General features: G+C 38.7%; 1 protein-coding gene across 1 annotated transcript; it reads left to right on the top strand.

Moving 5' to 3' along the window:
* Positions 1 to 10,597: 10,597 nt before the first annotated feature.
* On the top strand, positions 10,598 to 19,628 carry nicn1 (nicolin 1). Its single transcript, XM_071495067.1, has 7 exons — positions 10,598 to 10,736; positions 11,983 to 12,135; positions 13,995 to 14,174; positions 16,391 to 16,504; positions 17,540 to 17,608; positions 17,971 to 18,075; positions 18,632 to 19,628. Exons 2-7 carry the CDS (start codon positions 11,986 to 11,988, stop codon positions 18,671 to 18,673), a joined length of 660 nt encoding a protein of 219 aa, XP_071351168.1. The 5' UTR covers positions 10,598 to 10,736; positions 11,983 to 11,985; the 3' UTR covers positions 18,674 to 19,628.
* The last annotated feature ends 320 nt before the right edge of the window (positions 19,629 to 19,948 follow it).

The following is a 19,948-nucleotide window of genomic DNA, read 5'->3' on the forward strand; positions in this document are numbered from 1 at the left end:
AAACGTCCAGGTTCTGCAAAACACATAATTGTTGAACAGTATATGATTTGTAACATTTGTCCGATGAGGAGAGTATATAAGAGGATGGGCAGGGAGGCATATTTTCATGTTTTCAACAAACAAAACAAACAATTTATTTTCAAAAGTGAAGTGAGTATATAAGTATATTGTATTTGTATTGTATAATGCATATTGTATATTTAATTAGACAACCATGAATTGGGAAGACTCAATTCTCAGACAAAAGAGCACAAGCCTTTAAGTTGACTGGGGGGTGATGTCATCACTGAAAATGATTAATTGCTGTAAGAACAGGTAATAACTGATCATCTGAGTTATTGCGGCTTGACTATATGAAAACTGAGAGTAAATCAAACTAACAATGTGAAAGTTTAAGTCTCATTTACATACTGAGTTCAGTTTGATTTTCCCTGCAGTGGAAACCACACTCTTGGTTTTAGACAGCAGAGATTACAGCTAAAAGTGGAAAGATAACATTAGAAGAGAAAGTGGAGGATATCATCAATGAGGAGGAAACACTTAGAATTTATCCATGACAGCAGCTGTCTAAAACTGTGCTTAGACAGAACGTGAAGTGAATTTTCACCTCACGTCATTTACACAAATTTGACTGCTGAGCTGTTTTGCGTCCTCTACTTTCTTACTGTGAAATTGAATTGATTGGACATAGATTATACAGGCAAACACTTGTGTATATAAGGTCCCACAATTCACACTGCATGTCAGGATAAAGACCAAGCCATTAAGTCCATGGAGCTTTCTGTAGACCTCTGCAATAAAACTGCAGTGAGGCATAGATGAGGGCAAGGGTACAAAACCATAGCTAAAGCTTTGAGTGTTCCCAGGATCACAGTGGCCTCAGTACTTGTGAAATGGAAGAAGTTTGGAACCACCAGGACTCTACGTATAGTTGCACATCCAGCCAAACTGAGTAACTTTGGTCAAGGAGGTGGCCAAGAACCCAATGGTCACTAACAGGACTTCAGAATTCCTCTGCAGGGACAGAATAACCTGCCAGAAGGACAACCATCTCAGCAGCACTGACAGTCTTATGGTCAAGTGGCTTTGGGACAAGTGATAGTCTGATAGTCCTTGAGTGGCCCAGCGAAAGGCTAGACTCAAGCCCCATAGAACATCTGTGGTGAAGACAGCACTTCCCATCCAATCTGATGGAGCTCAAGAGGATCTGCCAGGTAGAAAGGGTTAAACTTTCTGAATCCAGGTGTGCAAGGCTTCTAAAGATTTACCTAAAGAGACTCAAAGCTGTAACTGCTGCCAAAGGAGCCTCTACAAAGTACTGAATTGAGGGTCTAAAAATATGTTGAGTGTAGTTTGTTTGGCAGAAAAAGGCAATTTTTCCCATTTTGAATTAAAATCTACAACACAATTAAGTCTCCAAAAAATGAAGGGGTCTGAATAGTTTCTGAAGCCACTGTAGTTATTTCTTCCTCTTATGGATGGTACACTCCAGAACAAAGTTTTCCTTTTTGGACAGGTAGATGAAAGACATCTTCAATGAGAGATTGCACTGAGTTACAGAAGCTAGTCTGGATGTGACATCAGTACTGTGGCCTGTATTATATACAGCAACAAAAAGGGTTCAGACTTCAGTCCACACTTTCAGTCACTGAAGCTGTGTAGAAATATTTCCAAGACTTTTAAACAGACAGTCCATCGTGTGTTGATCCCCTGCCAAGCATTTAACTTAATCAAGAAAGTAAAATGGCACAAATTAAAACAAACTGCAGTACATGACTGTATTAATCCATCTGATACATTTACATCACACACAGCCACTTTCAGACACAGAGGCAGTATTTCTCAATCTCTTATTCTACACTGACATCACTGCTTTTAATAACTCATCTCCTTTTCCCACCATCATCTGTCTTTCCTTTTAAGGAGTGGTGGGCCTATGACTGTTCCTGACTTGTCAGCTGTGATTTACCGCACCATTATAGGACCCGAGTATAAAACACAGGCCTGATAACAAATGCATGGAAAATAAAAATCTGCAGGTGTTTGCACTGGTGGCTTTGTGTGCTTCACCAGGCGAAAAATCAGACAGAGTTCCCAGGATCATTTCTCTTCTTCTTTGACGATGCCACCAATCTCTTTCTCTCTCTCCCTCCCTCTTGATGCCATATCTCTTTTCTACCTCAATCTTTCACAGTTCCTCTCTTCCTTGCACTCTGTTCTCTCTCCAAAAGCTATGTGCATTCTTCATCATATGATTAAGAGGAAGCAGCAGTCAAAAGTAGACCAAGACATCACTGAAAAACCACACAGATAATATATTTTCCAAAGGGAAAACAAATAAAACATTGTTAAGGTATCTTATTCAGTACATGTCATTGTATAAATGCAATCCCTATTGAATTGTGACGTGGAGTGGGGGAATGGGGGGTCAACCTGAACTCAGAATATTAATCTCTTTAATGTGTAAAGTCAAAAGTGAACTAACTCATAAACAGTGAATCATTATCCCTCCAAAATAACAGATTTTATTTGGCCGCTTGGGGGCAGAGGTAGAAGTAGAAGTATGCCTAGTGAACACAATACTGACCCAACTTATCATCACCTTCAAGCTGATATGGACTCAAACAGGTTCTTAGTTCCAAATCCATATTGATGTGGAGTTTTGTTTGTGTCCACCTGATAATTCAAGTCCAGTAATCCCTTTCTTCCAGCTCTGTTTTTGGTCTCCACCAGCTCCTGAGGGAAATATCACAAGCTCCAGTTTCTGACTGTGTCTGTCTGCTGTTTGCAGCTGAGAAGGTAGTGGACAGTATTTTTACAGCCTTTTGAGAAATAAACAATGAGCTGAACCTCACTATAAAGCAGATTCCGCTGGTAATTCTCTGTAGGTTCATCACTGCCAGACCCACCTTTCACACTGTCACATTATTTTCACATTGTCCTTTTATGCACTGTTGTCCTGACGATAAAAGTATTTCAGTCCCCTTTCAGACTTAATTTGTGTCAGGCTTAGAGTCCTGCTTCTGATTGGTTCATTGGCATGTTGTTACTAAAACTCCAAAGAGACGCCTGAGATGAGCTGTAAAACTACATTTATATGGTTTTTGGTACCACAAGATATATCCTCTTGTGGATATTAAAACTGAAGATAAAACATCAGAAAAGTGTAAAATTTGGGACCTTTAAGAATATGCAAAACTATCATTAACACTAACAAGCTGCTAATAATTGTCCAATTATCAACCACACTGCAGCAGAAGACAGGCAGCAAAAATAACACCCACAGGCGAATAAGAGTTTAGTTTCTTTTCAAGAAAAATGGAAAAAAAAAAAAAAATTCTTCCTTTTCTCTGAGTTCATAAATTAAGAATCCTGCTTTTGACCAATACATCACTGTCTAAAAAATAATCTCATCAGCACCTGCATGCCATGAGATCATCACTCTGGTATCATTAAGTACCATTCTTTCTTAGAGTGCTTTTCATTTCATGACAATCAATGAAGCCTTAAATCATAGGAGTCTTAGCTGTGCATTGCTGCAGAGAGGTGCTTGCAAATCATCAATGTGTTAGGAAATATTGATGGAGAAGAAAATTACACAGAGGAGGTGGCGTTTGGTGGAGATGCCAAGTCTGCTTAATTTTGGGATCTCTGTTTTCACACTATCCCATGAGCATATATATATATATTCTTTTTTTATCACAAGCTGAATTGCATATTTAAAAAAAAAGGTTTTTTGCATATTTTGCAACAAAAATAAACTAGATTTTATGACTGAGCTGAAGATTAAAAAACAGCGTAATGGCACCGGTGTGTTGAGTTTCCAGGGAAATAGATGCATTTTCTGGTTTTGTGACTAAGAGGCCGTGAGTGAGTAAGTGTGAGTAATACTGGCTCATTGGCAAAAACAAAACACTGGGACGGTGGAGTGGTGGAACTACAGTGAGGCAAAACTCTTAAAAAAAACACAATATCTGTCTTGTTGTAGAAGTGACAAAAAAACTTAAAGAAAAAAAACTTTGATGTGTCCCTGTAATGAGCCTACTGCATCCAGAGGCAGTGCTCTAAAGCCACAGATCGATGGCAGAGGAGATGGGTCTGACAAGGTTGACTCACTAAGGTTAAGACAATCACAGCATTTTTCAATCTGCAGGCCAGAGCTCACTGATCTTTACAATGGAACGAGGACTCATCTCCTGCTTCACAGTTCTTTGTTACTGGAATCTTTTTTTCTCCTCTCTTGTGCTTTCTGTTTCTCTGGTTCTGCCAAAGAAATATCATCAAAATCTTTGTTTTGCTTGAAGCACTTAGGTGACATTCTTGTTGCAGCGATCGTTTTGACTGTCATGGCCACAAAATAACGTGGTAAACAAGCTCTTTGTTCTCTCTCTGTTTTGTCAGTTATTATTAACCGATAAGTCTCTCAGCAAGTCACTGAATGACAAAACTGAAATCTGTTAACCACAGGAAGAGGGTTTCCGCAGAAATAATGACAGCATAATAAAATGCTAATTAACACAGTAAACATTATACCTGCTAAAAATCAGCTTCTTAGCATTATGATTGTGACTGCTTACAACTGGAAAACTGAAAAATACTCTCTACTTCTCTATTGATGCTATAAATGCCTGTGTAGCAATAGCAAAATTTACAAATACAACCTTTACAAAATTACAGTTTCTTGTATTGCTCAAGCTCAAAGTGTTCAATCACAGAAGACCATAGCTCCAAGTTTTAAACTTCTTTTGACTTGAGATGGTCTCAGAATATTGAATGACATGACCGTCAGGTTTATCAGTGAAACATACAGAAGCTCCATCTACATGAAAACCAACCTACGAAAGCTCTATACCATCTCCTATCTTCTTCTGTTCTATCTCTGCTTCTCTTTTAGCGTGTGGTTTGTATTACACAACTCACTGATAAAGGTTCATGGTAATTACAATGCAGATCTGGCTGTACCTCTGTACAGAGGTCAGGTTGCAACATTTAGGAGTCGTCTAGTGTCCAAAACAACTTTTCACTGAAGGACAATAAAATATACCTTATTGTGTGTGTGTGTGTGTGTGTGTGTGTGTGTGTGTGTGTGTGTGTGTGTGCGTGTGTTTGTGTGTTTGTGTGTGTGTGTGTGCATGCATGCAGTGGCATAAGAGGTTCAAAGGGGTCACGGTTGAACAACTTTCTGTCGGAGTTCTGCAATGACCCAGTCCCCCTTAATCTCTCTGACCCACTTTACAAAATGGGTGGAAGGTGATTCAGTTTAATGATAAGTGCACCATTTTTGTCAAGAGTATGTTATTGTTAGGTTGAACTTTGCTGTGTGGGTATGTGTACAAAGATGGCTCTTCCCTTTAAATATATATTTCCTGAACTTATTAAAACCCATTATGCAAAAAAGTGAACACTTTAACATAAAGTGGCTTTGTGCATTTGATGGTGTTAAAAAAGCACCGTCATTACACCTAATAAGGGGACATTCCAGGATACATATTCTTTTTGTTTGATTTGTTTTTTCTTTTCTTATACAGAGCGCACATATCCTAAGACTACTTACATTTTGAGATTTATCTGTACTAATGAGATCCATGCAGGGCTTCAGGCTTCAACTTGCAATAATTTGAAATTGTTTTCATATTTTGGCACCCTAAAAAAATGATGTATAAACTTATCATGACCAATCTACTCTCCATCGCTCCTCCATTGGCCCACTTCAATATAAAATACTTAAATGAGCCTAAAGCATTGTAATTACACCAAATAAAGGACTATTTCATGTTTCATATCCTCGAAACATACAGTTAATTTATTTACAAAAAGTCATTCACTCTTCATTCTTGTTAGCTTAGCTGTGATATGCTCCACAGCTATGCTGACGATAAGCCAGCTATAGTTATAGCAACATTTGCCAAAGAAAGTCATAATAAGGCAATACAGCAATAGCCAGCATTATTGTGCCAACTGTAGCCGGTCACTAATGCAAACTGCTTGAAGCTGCATGAATGACACTGATAGAGCTGGTAAAACCTTTTAAAAACTTAATGAATGTTTTGACAGTCCACTGGCTGAGCAGTATTTGAGCCACTAGTCCCCTTGGCCTCTCTGCCTGTGATCTGGTCTTATCTTTCTTTGTCTAAGGCAAAACTGTTAAAAACTGATCCATGAAACATAAACTACTAAAGTAAATGCCAATGTAAATTAATTAGCTTGTGTTAAATACTTTTTTTTGAATCTGTGTTAATTAACTCTATATATTTCATGGAAAACATAATTCACTGTCATTTCTGAAGTAAATGCCAATATAAAGTGAATAGTCAAACTCAACTTGTGTCTTACCTCAGAGCCATGTGAAAGAATCTGGATTGGATATTGGTTTTTGTTTAATCCATTTTTTTCTATTTGTCCTTTTGCATTTTTTGTGTTTTGTGATGTTAAATCAGTGAGTCTTTTTCATTTTACTTTGTGTATTGTATTTATTTTCTCTCACCAGCAAAAATTTGAAGTATTGTTGTTTTTCATCTTCATGTGTATTTGCATAGATATACTTAGATAGAGTATCTGCTTTCACTTGAAAAGTTTTATCACCTGAACAACTTTGAAATAACTCTCTGTAAACTTCAGAATTTAGCTTCTTTTTTTCCAGGGTGGTCTCAGTCCCAAGTCGTCACATATGGACGTTTAGTCAGGACCCATTCCCTTGGCATCTGCTACTGTTTCCGAGACCACAGGGAGAACCTTGGTCTCCAGGTGGTGCCAGTCACTTTGTACGGCACCTATCCACCACAACCACCTCCTGGTGACTCTGCTTCATTCATTCAAAATATGTTGCCTCTGCACATTGAAAAATGATGCCAAAGGCTCCTCACCAAGCGTCCATATGTGACGAGTTAGGAGTGAGAATATGTTGGTTTTTTTCCAGTACCGGCCCACACATCCTGGGAACACTTTTTGAGCTTTTTTATGTACTAATTGGACTCATGGATGACTTAAGGATTTAATTGGAAAGTATTTGAAATTCACATTATGACACCTTAAAAAGAGTCTTCTTCTAATTTTACCATGACAGATGTTATCTCTCTCTCATTTTCTCTCTCTCTCTCTCTCTCTCCCTCCTCGTTTCACTTTTATTCTCTCAAGGTTATTTTCTGTCGCTCAAAGGGTAAAGCTGCAGGCTTTGTCGATGGCATGTTTCTTACATAAGAGCGACACCTCAGTGGTGCTCTTATGTAAGAAACATATCATTGACCAAGCCAAATGAATTTTCTCTCCATCCCCATCTCAGTGGTGCTTTACTCAGCAGGGGAGACAGGTTCAAAAACTAGAGAGAGGGAGAAGGATTGAAAAAGAGAGAAAGAGAGAGAGAGAGAGTCCCAGAGCAGTGGATTATTGAAAATTGTCATCTGCCTGTTCTGGTTTGTCTGGCTTAAAAGAAAAAAAAAAAGACATGTTCTTGTCATGGGTAAGACAGACAGATGGCACTGACAACTGGCAGAAAGACACATGGCCTGACGGAGGAAAAAAAGAAAGGCAAGAAAAGAAGAATGAAAGAAAGAGGGAAGAAAAGAAGGAAGGAAGGAAGGAAGGAAGGAAGGAGGTAGTAGAGATTAGCATTAGACCGACAGCCAGGCAGACAGATTGAATGCCAGGGGTATGGGACTCAGAGATAAAAACCCACTGGACATTGCTACTTGGATGGTAGGAGTTTTTCTCACTGTCTCTCTCTCTCCCTCTGCCTCCTCTAAGCCCCTGCAGCTACACGCTTGCTTGCACGGACCATCTGGGAGAAAGGGTATTGTTTTTGCAGCGGGACCCACGTTGCCAGCTTCCTACACTGACTGATCTGGGGGCTTTGGAAAGCCCTACTCCCCTGCTTCAAACACAATAAACAGAATGGATGAATGTATGCCATTGTACTGTATCTGGAAGAGGAGATGGAGGGGGGGGGGGGAGAGAGAGTGTGTAGGTTTAGAGCTGGAGTCATAGCGACACAGAGGAGGAGGATGAGGAGGAAAGACTGATAGACAGGTCCCACAAGGATAAGCTGCACTTCACTGCCCTGTATGGAGACCTGTATGGAGTACATTCGAGGATCTGCAATCAAAGGGCAACTAATAAAGACATGTTCACCTTTTATGGCCTTTATTTTATGGTGAAGTAAATATCACATTAAGTGCATAGTTGTTATCGTCATATTTTCAGTGTTGTGATCTGAATTGGTTATCTAATAATTTGCACCAAAAACCACCACCAAAAAGTTAAAATATATAGTTAAAAAACACCAGGGTGCAAAAAGTTTATCTTAAAAATGGGGCTTAAAACTGGATAAAAGTCAATTCTGAGCTTCTGGCCGGCAACCATACCACTGACAACATGTTACTGACAGGCGACCACATGAAGCATACAGTTACCATGATTAAAATCACGTGTTTCTCAAGGTTTAAAAACTGCTGAAAACATTTGGGATAATGAAACATTGGAATGTGGAAAAGTTACATATTAATAACTTTTAAGAAGATAAAAGAAATCTCAGGATTAGGCCACGAATCTGAAAAAAAGAGAATTACAAAAAAGAATAAATAAATTAAAGGGAACGAGAGCATTATCATGTGAAAGCAGTGTGTAAAGTGTACTACAACTTTCCATTCTCTGCATGAATTATTACAGAAAGTATTTTTCTATCATCTGTTTTAGCTCTGAGTAAGTTTTACCGCACTGCTCTGATGGACGCTCACTCCGTTCACATGCAATGCACTACAGTGCTTGTGGAGCATTAGGTAATGCATGTTGCTCAGAACTGATATGAAACGGTGTGAAATGCTTGTTGCAGTTTTGCAGTATTGTCATTACAAGGACGCAGAGAAATAACAGCTGATTCCTGCTGCAGACTGATAAAACCATAAGTGCGCCGTCTCACCCTGATAGCGGAGCCGCACACCTGAATCTCATTCTGATGGGAGATTGTACCTGGTGGAGATCAGCATTTGTCATTTTTTGGAGACTTATACTCAGAGAGGTGCGGAGACATGATTGAGGTGATGAGCTTGGTGGAGGGAGAGGCCTTTAAATTTTAACACACATCAGTGTCTCACAGACTGTGGTGGAAGTCCAATACATGGAGTAAGCCTGCCCTCTGCTGTCTTGTAATGACGCATGGATATCTGTAAAGGCCTGCAGCAGCACTGATTTAATAGGAAATGATTAACCTTTGTTGATACTTGTTTGCATTCCTTTGGAAGAGAGAGGAAAAAACTTTTTTCTTCAACTGACAGCTTTTTATTATTATCATCTATATAATGAGCCTTTACCAAATGGTTCAGATATGATTTCCATGATTTTAAGTCATACATTTTTCTCCATGACAGGGAGATAAAATACTTTTTATTACATAAACAGAAGGCAGACAGTCGTATAATATGAATGCAATCTGTGTAGAACTACGTCAAACCTGCTCATCTGTGTTTTAGTGGAATGGCACAACAGATTGTTTTGGGTGATTGATGCTGTCACTATGGTTTTCTGCCAGCTATTACTGATTTATATCAAACACAAAAGAAAAAACACTGGTAGTATTTGCTATTCACTCTGATCTGTACTCAGACTTTGGGCAGAAATGGCATTGACCCCCAGCAATGTTACTTTACAGTAGAGAGAACCATTTGAGTTACTCTTCAAGGCTTCTTCTTTCTGACCATTTGATAGACCTATAAGATGTGTGAGGACTGGCTCAGGAGATAACACAGCTTCAAAAGATCCATAACATCAGATAACTGGAGCTGCTTGTTTTCAGTTCAAGAAAAAAAGAGTAAAGTATATATCAAATTATACAGGACTGTACTCAGTGGAGATGTTAGTAGTGCGCTTGGCTAAGCATTGAGGAGAGGAAATTAACACATGAAATGCATTTATCCGCTGGAATTCTCCTTCACCCCTCAAGAGTGTGAGATCTTTCAGTGCCCGCCATCAGGATATTACAAGTGCATTTGAGACATATTCAACAAGCTATGTCAGTTCTGCGTGTGTAGCTTCTGGAGGTCAGTGAGGAGGCGGGCAGGTCGGCAAAACAAGCTCTACAGAGAGACACTGTAGATTTACAAGACCCTTTAAACAAATCAGAGGTCAAGGGAGAAGGTCTAGTATGGAGTAAATCAGTGGAGGAGTGGAAAAATAATGATGAAAAGGTTTCTGTACAGTACAACATTCAGACATGACATTCAGAAACAGACAGTTGCTGGGTCAAGGAAAGAATAAATCATTTTTTTAAAACCTGCTCAGATAGGATAGGAATAGGAACTCATCCAAATGTATTATGTGAACATTGTTAAGGTTGGGATTTGCAGGGATTTGTTTTGAATGTAATCATGGATTAAAACTATGGACATGAAAAGAAGTCGAAGATCAGGATGGTTGGAATTCAGGATCCCATAATCTGTCCAGGAGATAAGACAGTCGTATTTGGTCTATTTCATGAGACAATCGGGGTTAATGGGAAGGTTTTAATGTCTGGTGCACACTCCGAAGCAGGAGGTGGCGGCTGTGCACCAGACAGAAGAAGACGCGTCAAGGCAGGCCGCTGAGAGTGCTGCTGGCCCTTTAAGACGCTCGCCGCTGTCATGGTGACAGTCAGAAGGGACCACAGAGGATCTCGGGCATGTCAACATCTGCGACCTGAAGCATTTCAGTCTTATTTTCCACTCCGTCCTGGACTTTTACTAACAGTGCCTCCTCCCTGACAAAGAAAGGCAAGTGCTGAAGCAATGCAAACTCACTTTATTCATTTATCGGAGCCTTATTTCACCAATAACGCCTCACTCGTCTGTTAGCTAGTTCGTTAGCAGCACTGTTAGCTTCCCTGCTAACGTCGTGGTAACTTCGTCTGATTGCAAAGTTAATTCACAGCATCACAACATGAACATTAAACATTAAAAACCCGTGAGTGTCGCTGCTGCTCAGCCGACTATTGATGTGCCCTGCTGGCTGTTTTACACCCCTGACATGTCGCTGTCCATGGTGCTAGCACCGAGTCTGTGATGCTGCATCGGAATAATGTTACATTTTTTTCCCGTTTTGTAATCCTTGTTATTTATTTATAGAAGTTAGTAGACTACAATGAGTATATAAGGTGAATAAATATCAAATGTTTGAACATAATTGTGTTTTATTGACATTTAATCAATAATTTCATTCTTCATTTCGCAGTATCTATAGTCATGAACTGTATACATATTGATACCACTAACATTTAAAGACTTGATTAAAGAGATATGAGTTGAAAATACTTTATGGTAATTTGTGTAATGTGTTGTTTTGTTTGTTTGTTTGTTTGTTTTGTTTGTTTTGTTTTTATTTATTTTTTGTTTTTTTGCTAAAGTACAATTACATACAATACTGTCACTAAAATTACCTTTACTTCTTGGCTTTTAGTAAAGAATCCAAAATCTAGGAACATGTAAATACAGTAATGTTCATTTCAAAAGATTAACAGCTAAACACAAAATGTCACAAAATGTACTTTGCTGAAAAGCCCACTCTCAGGTTTCCTCATCACACTGTGAAAGTTTAATATTGGACCATAATGTCATAAATCCCAGAGGCAATTCTGGAGGTGTTGAACTGAGATTAAAAACACATTTCTGAGTAGAGAGGGACTTTACTTTAAGATTAACTTTAGCTGTAACTATGGGGGCATTGCCCAAACCGTGAGGAACACACCCTGACCATGTAAAATTATGCAAGTGTGTATGCAATTAGCTCAGGTTGGATCTATGGGGAATTGTGAACTGTCTTTTTTGTAAAATCTCATTTGGATAGTTAAGTCAAAACTAAGACCTTGATAGGTACCAGGAGTTTTCATATTCCATACAAAAACAGATTTCAGCAGTAGCCCCTGTTGCAGCAACAATTTACTCAGACCACTTAAACCTGGTTTTAACTCAATTCAAAGGTGTGTACTTTAAATAAAGTGTGTAACTCTTTATTTTTTTTCAGAACATGAACGGGAACACTGATGACATCAAGGCTGTGACCTGCACAGTCAAATCTCCAGTGTACCTGCAGATTGGAGAAACCAAAACGACGGACACATCTCACTCCGGTATATGTGTTGTCGACGTCACCCTCCCCTTTGGAAAACCTGCCAATGTGAGTTACTGCTTACCAAGAAAACTGTTGACTCACGGTGATGCACAGTATCTAGACTGAAAATAAATGCTATTTGTGCTAGTTAGTAAAACCTTTACCACTATGGGACACATCATTTTCAGATTAAGTTGTATTTCATGCATTTATTCATTAAAATCAGATGTTGCTGGACTAACACTGATTTGGTCTTTAAAATCGTGGCCAGAGATGAGCAGGTAACTACAAGTAACATGAAATATTAAAAAAATCAAGTCTGATTGTCACTACAGAAATGAGAAAACATACTTAAAAGCTTTGAGTCGTTCCATCATTTGTCTGCTGTTGAGGTGACGTGGTTCTGATGCCAGCCATCATTAAACATCCACTTTTTCTTTTTTATTTTTACTCTGCGGATGAATTTTGTTTTATTTTGAAAATGTGATAGACCATACACTGTGTTCATCACAGGACAAAAACCAATCACAGACAACTCCTACACTGTCAGTCATGTTGTGCTGCTGCATTTCTGAGCTCAGTTTGAACCAGTCAGTGTCCTAATTATGAAGATGAGGCAGGAGATTCTTCATCAGAGCACCATGACCTTTTTTGATATATTATATATATTTATTTATATATTTTTAATTTTAATTTTTCTTTAAATTTTTAAAAATAAACAAAAAAATGAAACACCCCCTTTGACCTCCGCTTTATTACAAACCCACCCTTGGCTTCCAAGTGCTGCAGTAGCTTCAAATACAACACTGATCACATTTACTGTATATTTAAATTTGGAAATAATCCATTCTGTTTACAGTCTTGTTTTTGTATAATAAAGCAATGGCTGAAACAAAAAAATAATCTGCGCACAGCTTGTGATTGTGAATTTGACCACTGACCATGTACTTAAATCTTTGGATCATCATCTTATTCACCAAAACTATGTTCGTATTATCACAACATTTTCAAAGAACTGTGAGCTAACATGTTTCCTATTGAGTTCATGTCCCTGTAAGAGGTGCTCAAATTTTCTTAACGCCCTTACCAAAACAGAACAAAATGTAAAAACTCTTGTACGTGTGCTGACCATACGTTGATCCTATAACTACTGTATCACAAGAAGAAAATATATCATGGTAGAAGAATACACAGCATATCACTTAGGAAGTGTGTGTAATCTTGTGTGTAATCAGAGTTTGGTTTCCTTGGTCCCCAGCTTGCAGTTAAAATAAATTCTCAAAGTACCATTTTCCTTCAGCTTTGATTTTGTTTAACTTCTGTGTTTCTGGTGTCTTCCAGTGACATTGTCTAATGAAGCAGGAAAAATACACATATATATATATATATATATATATATACAAATCATTTTCTTTAATATGACTATTTTCCGGTCTTCAGAGACTCTTCAAACATTTTGGGCATTGACCTACTTCTTAGCATTTAATCCTAATTAAAAAACTTTATTTTTTTAAAGCAGAGTGATTCCTCATTAGCACAAAGCTTCAATCTTCAAAGGCATCTGCCTGGAGCAAAGTTTATGCATGAAGGAATTATCTCTACCAGGCTTTTTGATGGTACTGTCTTTAGCTTCTAAGATTAATACTGTGATTTTGCAGACTCAGTGTTTCTTAAACAATAACTCAAGACCAAGTATAGAATGGAAGCATGTTTCCTCTGGGCTCTGGTGTGGTTTAATGAGCTGAAATTATTGTACAAGACTATATTCATCAAGCAGGTCTTTTTATTTATTGATTTATTTTTCAAGTTGGGTCCAAGGCTAAAAAAGCAATTTACTTGTCACATAAATCAGATCATATCATCAGACAAAAGCAAAACAGTAATGTTTTTGTATATTGTTTCCACTGTCACTGTCTGTCTTTCAGATTGAAGAAATCACCTTTAAGAACTACTATACAGCCTATGTGACTGTGCGTTTGTTGAGGAGGAACCCCGGGCAGGAGGCCCCTGCTAAGTGGTGCACTGCTCTAAGAGACCTGCCCCTGATGGATAACCCCCACACTGAGGGGGGCTCCCAAGACTACTACTCCATTCACAGGGCACAGGTGGGGCTAGAGCATGCGTGTTTGTTGTGCTGTTGTGTGTATGCGTGAGATACACCACTATCAGCACTGAGTCTCTGGTGAAACAGCTGCGGGCTTGTCAGTGATGAGGAGCCTTACTTCACCAGGCAAACAGTTGATGTTGTAGTAGTGGGGTCCTGACTGTGAGGTTGAAAGTTTGAATAGTAGCGAAAAGTGTGATGAACTAGTAAACTGATATCACTTGGCAGTACTCAGATGTTGTTTATTCCTCTGCACACACAGAGCACCCCTTGTAGCGGCAAAATGTGAAGATGGTGACAAATTGTTCTTGTTTCAGTGTCCCAGAGTTGTGTTCCACCACAGCCAAAAACTTTCCGATGCGGGAACAATGCTGGGGGCCCCTTAATATTGCTACTCAGATAACTCTTTCTTATATCCTAGTGAACATTAAGTGACAGCCCACTATTCTCAGTGACTGCAGCTGAAGAGCCCATATCCCACTGGGCACAAAGCTAACACAGCCTGCCAGTTCTTAGTGCCGTTTATTTTCACTCTCAGCTGGCATTGGAGGCAAGCCAGCCGACTGTCCCGGAGAGGCACAATAAGTATTGTAATGTTGATGTATGGAGACAATACAAACTGAGATATATTCTATTTATTTCTTCCATTTTTTTCTTGTTTATTCTATATGCAAATAGAGCCAGATGGTGAATGGTGAATTAATTTTTGTTTACTTCAGATGGTGCTCCGAGCCTTACACAGTTTAAAGAGTGTGGTAGTGTAAATGATGTTTATTCACTTTTTATGGCTTATTGTTATTCATATTTAGCCTGAAGGGATGTTGAATGCATACTTTTACTGTAGTAAACATTAGCACATAATGCATAAATAGTTGTCTCTCTGAAGAATGTACCTCTAGGAAACTATCTTCCCTTTCCTGTCCACTCGTCATAGTAGCTGGTAAATCACAAACTTTGCCTGGAAACTTTGTAACTGCTGGTTCGCCAGTAATGTTGAATTTTGTCGTATTTGAGTGGGTGGCACCTGCACCTTACACAACAGGCTAGTGCTACCCACCTAATCTAAGCACAAATTAATATTAAAGATCCCATTTGGTATAAAGTGAGATTTCCATGTCTTGGCTCACTGGCTTGTTGTTACTAGAGCTCCAGAGAGAAGCCTGAAAGAGGAGATGTAAAACTACATTGAGATGGTTTTGATACTTAAAACCACAAATATATCTTCTTATGGATATCAACGCTTAAAATAAAACATAGGAAAAGTGTAAAACATGGGACCTTCAAATAAAACTACATTGAAAATACAGGCTTTAAAGTACAACCTAAATCTAGCAAAAGTGATCACACCTGTGATTTCCAGTTAAGGCTGCATGAACAAGGTACTAAAAGAACCTGTGGACACCACAGTTTCCTTGGTTCTGACCTGGGTTGTGTCTAATGCGACACGGCCCACATTGTGAGGAACTGACCTGAACAAGAAACCAGATTGTGAGATGTGAGAGGGTACAGCAGCATCATCAGGCTACTCAACGTGGTGGTGGTCGGAGGTACAGGAAGAGCCATACTATCAATAACAGAGGGAGAAGTTTCCATCCTCAAAAAATTATACCACACACATGAGTTGCTATTCATGAACCCTTATGCTGAAAAACAGAAAACTGCTTCTGACTTGGGAGAAGGATTATTTGTGAGAACTGGTGTTCTTGGGACATTGCATAAAGTTAGCCCCTACAGAGTCCAACAAGAAATCCATTGCTAACAAAACTGCAAATCAAACTTTGCCAAAATACAAACTATGACTTGGCCAAGTATGTCTCCTGACTTGAATCTGGTGGAAAACCTCTGGTGTACTTTAAAGCAGAAGGTAGAGCAACAGAACTCTCTCCACTGTTCAAGACTTGTACCGTATCATCCATACCCAGGAAGATAGATATATAAAATATAAAAAAAATAAAAGAGTGGAATCTCATGAATGAAGAACTGACTTTTGCTGCAGTTGGTTCTTAAATATGGACCTTTCATTATTATAGGTTAAGTAGTCACACATTTCTGTTCTTCAAATTAACTGGTTTGGGCTAAAAACAAGGAAAACTGTATTAAATGAACAGGATGTTGTAATTACTTACTATTTTAGTTGTATTGACCAGAGAGGCACTCAGTTTTTTTTTTCTATACTGTAATTTCCCTGTCTGTTATTCTTTATTGTTATTTGTGTAGATGCAGGTGGAGCCAGATCATGTGGTGTCTGTGCGACTGATCCTGAGACAGCCGTCTTCCGCCTGGCTAACCTTTAGCCTCGAAGACATCAAAATATACCCTCACATGGAGCCAGTGAGTTCTGTGGATTGTGTCTCTTAGACAGAAGATGTATTCAAAACCTTTGGCAATAAAAGAAAACAAACATTATTCACAAACTCAATGAGACAGCAAAAATAGAATAATGTACTTAACGAGGTCTAAATGCCACTGCGAGGGGAGGTAGTTAGGTAACAGCTCCCTGAGCTGTTCTGAACAGAGCATCAGGATAATGTTCGACAGACTGCTTGATATATAGAGTAATTATGCTTCTGGCTTTTGTTTTATTTTAGTTCCTGAATCCTTATCACCATTTAGGAGGACATGAGTTCATCTGTTGGCTGTTGCAAACACCCAAAATGTCAACAAACTCAAGACGTTTCCTATCACATGCCTCAAAATTGCACTCATTCTAATTTTTCTGGCCACCACCCTCATAATAGAGTGTCACATATTTGGGGTACGAGGAGACAGATGGTGATGTTGTGTAGCTATATGTTGCCTCCACAAAATGATCCTTACCCCCAGTGAGCTGCAGGGAACTGCTGAGTCAGGAGATCATTCTGTCTGTGTTTGTCTTTTCACATACGGATCATCCTGTGACCTATTCTTTATATAAACATGTTTATTATAGCTGATTTAAAATGTGGTGTTTATACATGGAAAGATTGAGTGACTCATAAGAACCAACATTTAATTTATTTACTAATTTTGTTGGATGATACATCAAGTTCTTTGTGAGTGTGTGTGTGTGTTTTGTTGACATCCTTTGTTTCATTTGTAACTGTGCTATGTGAAGCTTAAAGTTAGTATTTTAAGCATCTGTAAAATGCAGGCCTAAGTCTTGGACCTGTGGGAGGGATTACTGGGATCTAGTGATGAACATAGCTGTTTATTACAGTATGTTGCTATTCTTGATGCTACCACTAGATGGGGCCAACGTAAGGACTAAAGCCCACATACACTGAGTTTAACAAACAAGAGTTTAAAATCAAGGTAATTAGATTATTCTCTGCTGATTCCAACATTAGACACAACTGCACCATTTACATTTGCTGTTCCTCCCTCCAGGACCCAGAGAAGGAGGTTTCTGATTGGCTGTCTGACCTGACACTGGTTGACCAACACCCTGACCTGGAGGTGAACATTTTGTTTTTTGTTTTGTTTGTGTGTGTGCGTGTTCGTGTGTGTTTGGTGATATATGGAAACTCAGTATTGATGATTTTTACCAATGATAAAATTGATTTTAATTATCCTACTTATTAGGTGAAATAAATCATTTAAAAACATTGGATTGAAAAATACACTGTCTCAACATGGTTGTTTTTAGCTCATGAAAACTTCAGGCCTTAAAGTTGGCAAGTAAAATCTTCAGGCAATATAACTGAACAGTTAACGGAACAAATCACGTGTTGAAAATTACAACTAATCAAAACAGTTTTGAGAATTTACTTTACTGTGGCTTCATCTGACTGATATCTGTTTTCCTGTATGTCTCCCAGGGGCTCCCAGACCCCCAGACTGTGTCATCCAGTATCCAGCAAATGTGGGCTCTGACTGAGGTGATGCAGACCAACCAGACTACAGCCTCCATTGGACGCTTTGACGTGAGTCTGAAAAATGGATCATCATTGTGTTAAACATAATATACAGCTACCACAGAAAGCTACATCAAGAGCAGTAAGGCTAAGAGGAATTAGCTTGGTCTTTATTGTGTCAATCGAAGTAACAAGTTAATTATTATTTATTGAGCGATGTCCATTACCTGTATAGAATTTATTATTCATTAACTGCTGTTGAGTGGTCTTAGTTTGTTGTGCTTTATTCTCCGTCAGTGCCTGTAATGGTAAATTGATAAAAAAAAATTTCAAAACAAGTCATTAAAAAATAAACAAAAAAACATCCTCTCTAAGAACCATAATTTTATTCAGTCAGTTTACAAGAGCCTTTATAGCTGTGTGGATGTAATCACTGCTTTCCCCTCTTGGTGCCTGACTTGTTTACACGATTGAAAGATATGGATCGAGCATGGTCTGTACGCACCCATATGGTCCTGAGCAGAGGTGTAATCAGCCAGAAGAGCTGCAAGCCCCTGTGTGTGAGTGTTCAGGGCCTTTTAAATGAAATGGAGAGAAAAACATTCCCTCTCATTTGTCTCCACAGGTGGATGGATGCTACGATATCAACTTGCTCTCCCTGATGTAATATGGCCATTGTGCTCTTGCGTGCACATGAAGCTCACTTTATGGAAGACCACAGTTCAGTAATGGAAGGAACAATGATGAAGACCTATAAAAAATATGATACAGCTCTCTTCTCTAACAGCTGCAGAGAAGAACAAAGACAAGGATTCATGTATATGTTGCAGGAATGGTTGGGCATAATGTAACCATGAATAACAAACATCTGCTGCTTTTTTATTACTTTAACGCTGACCACTGAGTAAACTAATCATGATATAATTTATTGTTAGATAGCTTTGATAATTTTGTGGTCATGAAACTACTACTACTACTACTATACCCTTAAGCTTGTACTAAGGCATATGGTATACATGATGTATTTTTTTTGTCATTATTTTCAGGGAGAAGTACAGTGTAACCACATTTACATTTCGACTGATGCAATTATTTATCGAGCTAAGAAGTAACTTTACTGCAGTGTGGCACTGTAACACTGGGGACAACCAGTGGACAACTTTTCCCTATAATTGGTTGACTTGTGTTGAGGTGCAGGATGTGCTGCAGGAGGTTTTAATGAGTCCAATTCTTTGTGAAACTTATACTCTACACCATCAAGGCTGTGAATGTTTAATAATATAGGTAACAAGGGAAAAAATACTGCACTTTTTTCTTTTGTAATGCAGAAACACTTGGTGGCAGCAGTGAACTATTTAAGAGGTCTGGTTCGGTTTAGGTTAAGCTCGGGGAAAGCCATGTGGCTGTGATAGTTAAGATACAAGTTAGGAGGGAAGATGTGGATTATGTCAGTGAGGGTCCTCACAAATATTGAAGTAAAAATGTGTGTGTATGTTTGAATGCCTGAGAAAGCCCACAGAACTAGACAGAAGTGTACTTTCTGAAAATGTTTTACCAGCCTGTACGTTGTGTTCTTTGCAGATCTTGTTGCCACATGTCAATAAAAAACTCATATTCTTGTCTTTGCTGAGCAGTTTTCAAACAATATTAACTCCTGGGATTCTTGGGGGAATATGGTACACAGGCTCTGTTCAGCAGCTGCTGCTAAAAAATTAAGAAATATATGTATAAAATCCCCGTGGTGTGTCATAAAATCAGCCAGTGTTCTAATTTTACTTAAAGTGCAGAACAGTATTGTAGATCCTCAAGAGGGTCCTTCAACAATGCTGAGTGAAGGAAAGAGGACAAGTGTTTTTTTTTTCCGCTTCTCATTGTTTTCCTTTGTAGAGAACAGCCTTGTCTTTTCCCATGTTGTAAGCACTCAGATTTGTGGATCATTTCA

Source organism: Trachinotus anak, unplaced genomic scaffold (genome assembly GCF_046630095.1).
Source record: "Trachinotus anak isolate AG129_WGS33_773 ecotype Australia unplaced genomic scaffold, CSIRO_AGI_Tana_v1 ptg000013l, whole genome shotgun sequence".
NCBI classification, from domain to species: domain Eukaryota; kingdom Metazoa; phylum Chordata; class Actinopteri; order Carangiformes; family Carangidae; genus Trachinotus; species Trachinotus anak.

Bases quoted from the DNA above. Each gene is read 5' to 3' on its own strand.
- nicn1 (XM_071495067.1), top strand. From the start codon at position 11,986: ATGAACGGGAACACTGATGACATCAAGGCTGTGACCTGCACAGTCAAA. The intron at 16,505-17,539 runs GTGAGTTCTGTG...TCCTCCCTCCAG, and splicing joins TATACCCTCACATGGAGCCA to GACCCAGAGAAGGAGGTTTC. The intron at 17,609-17,970 runs GTGAACATTTTG...TATGTCTCCCAG, and splicing joins ACCAACACCCTGACCTGGAG to GGGCTCCCAGACCCCCAGAC.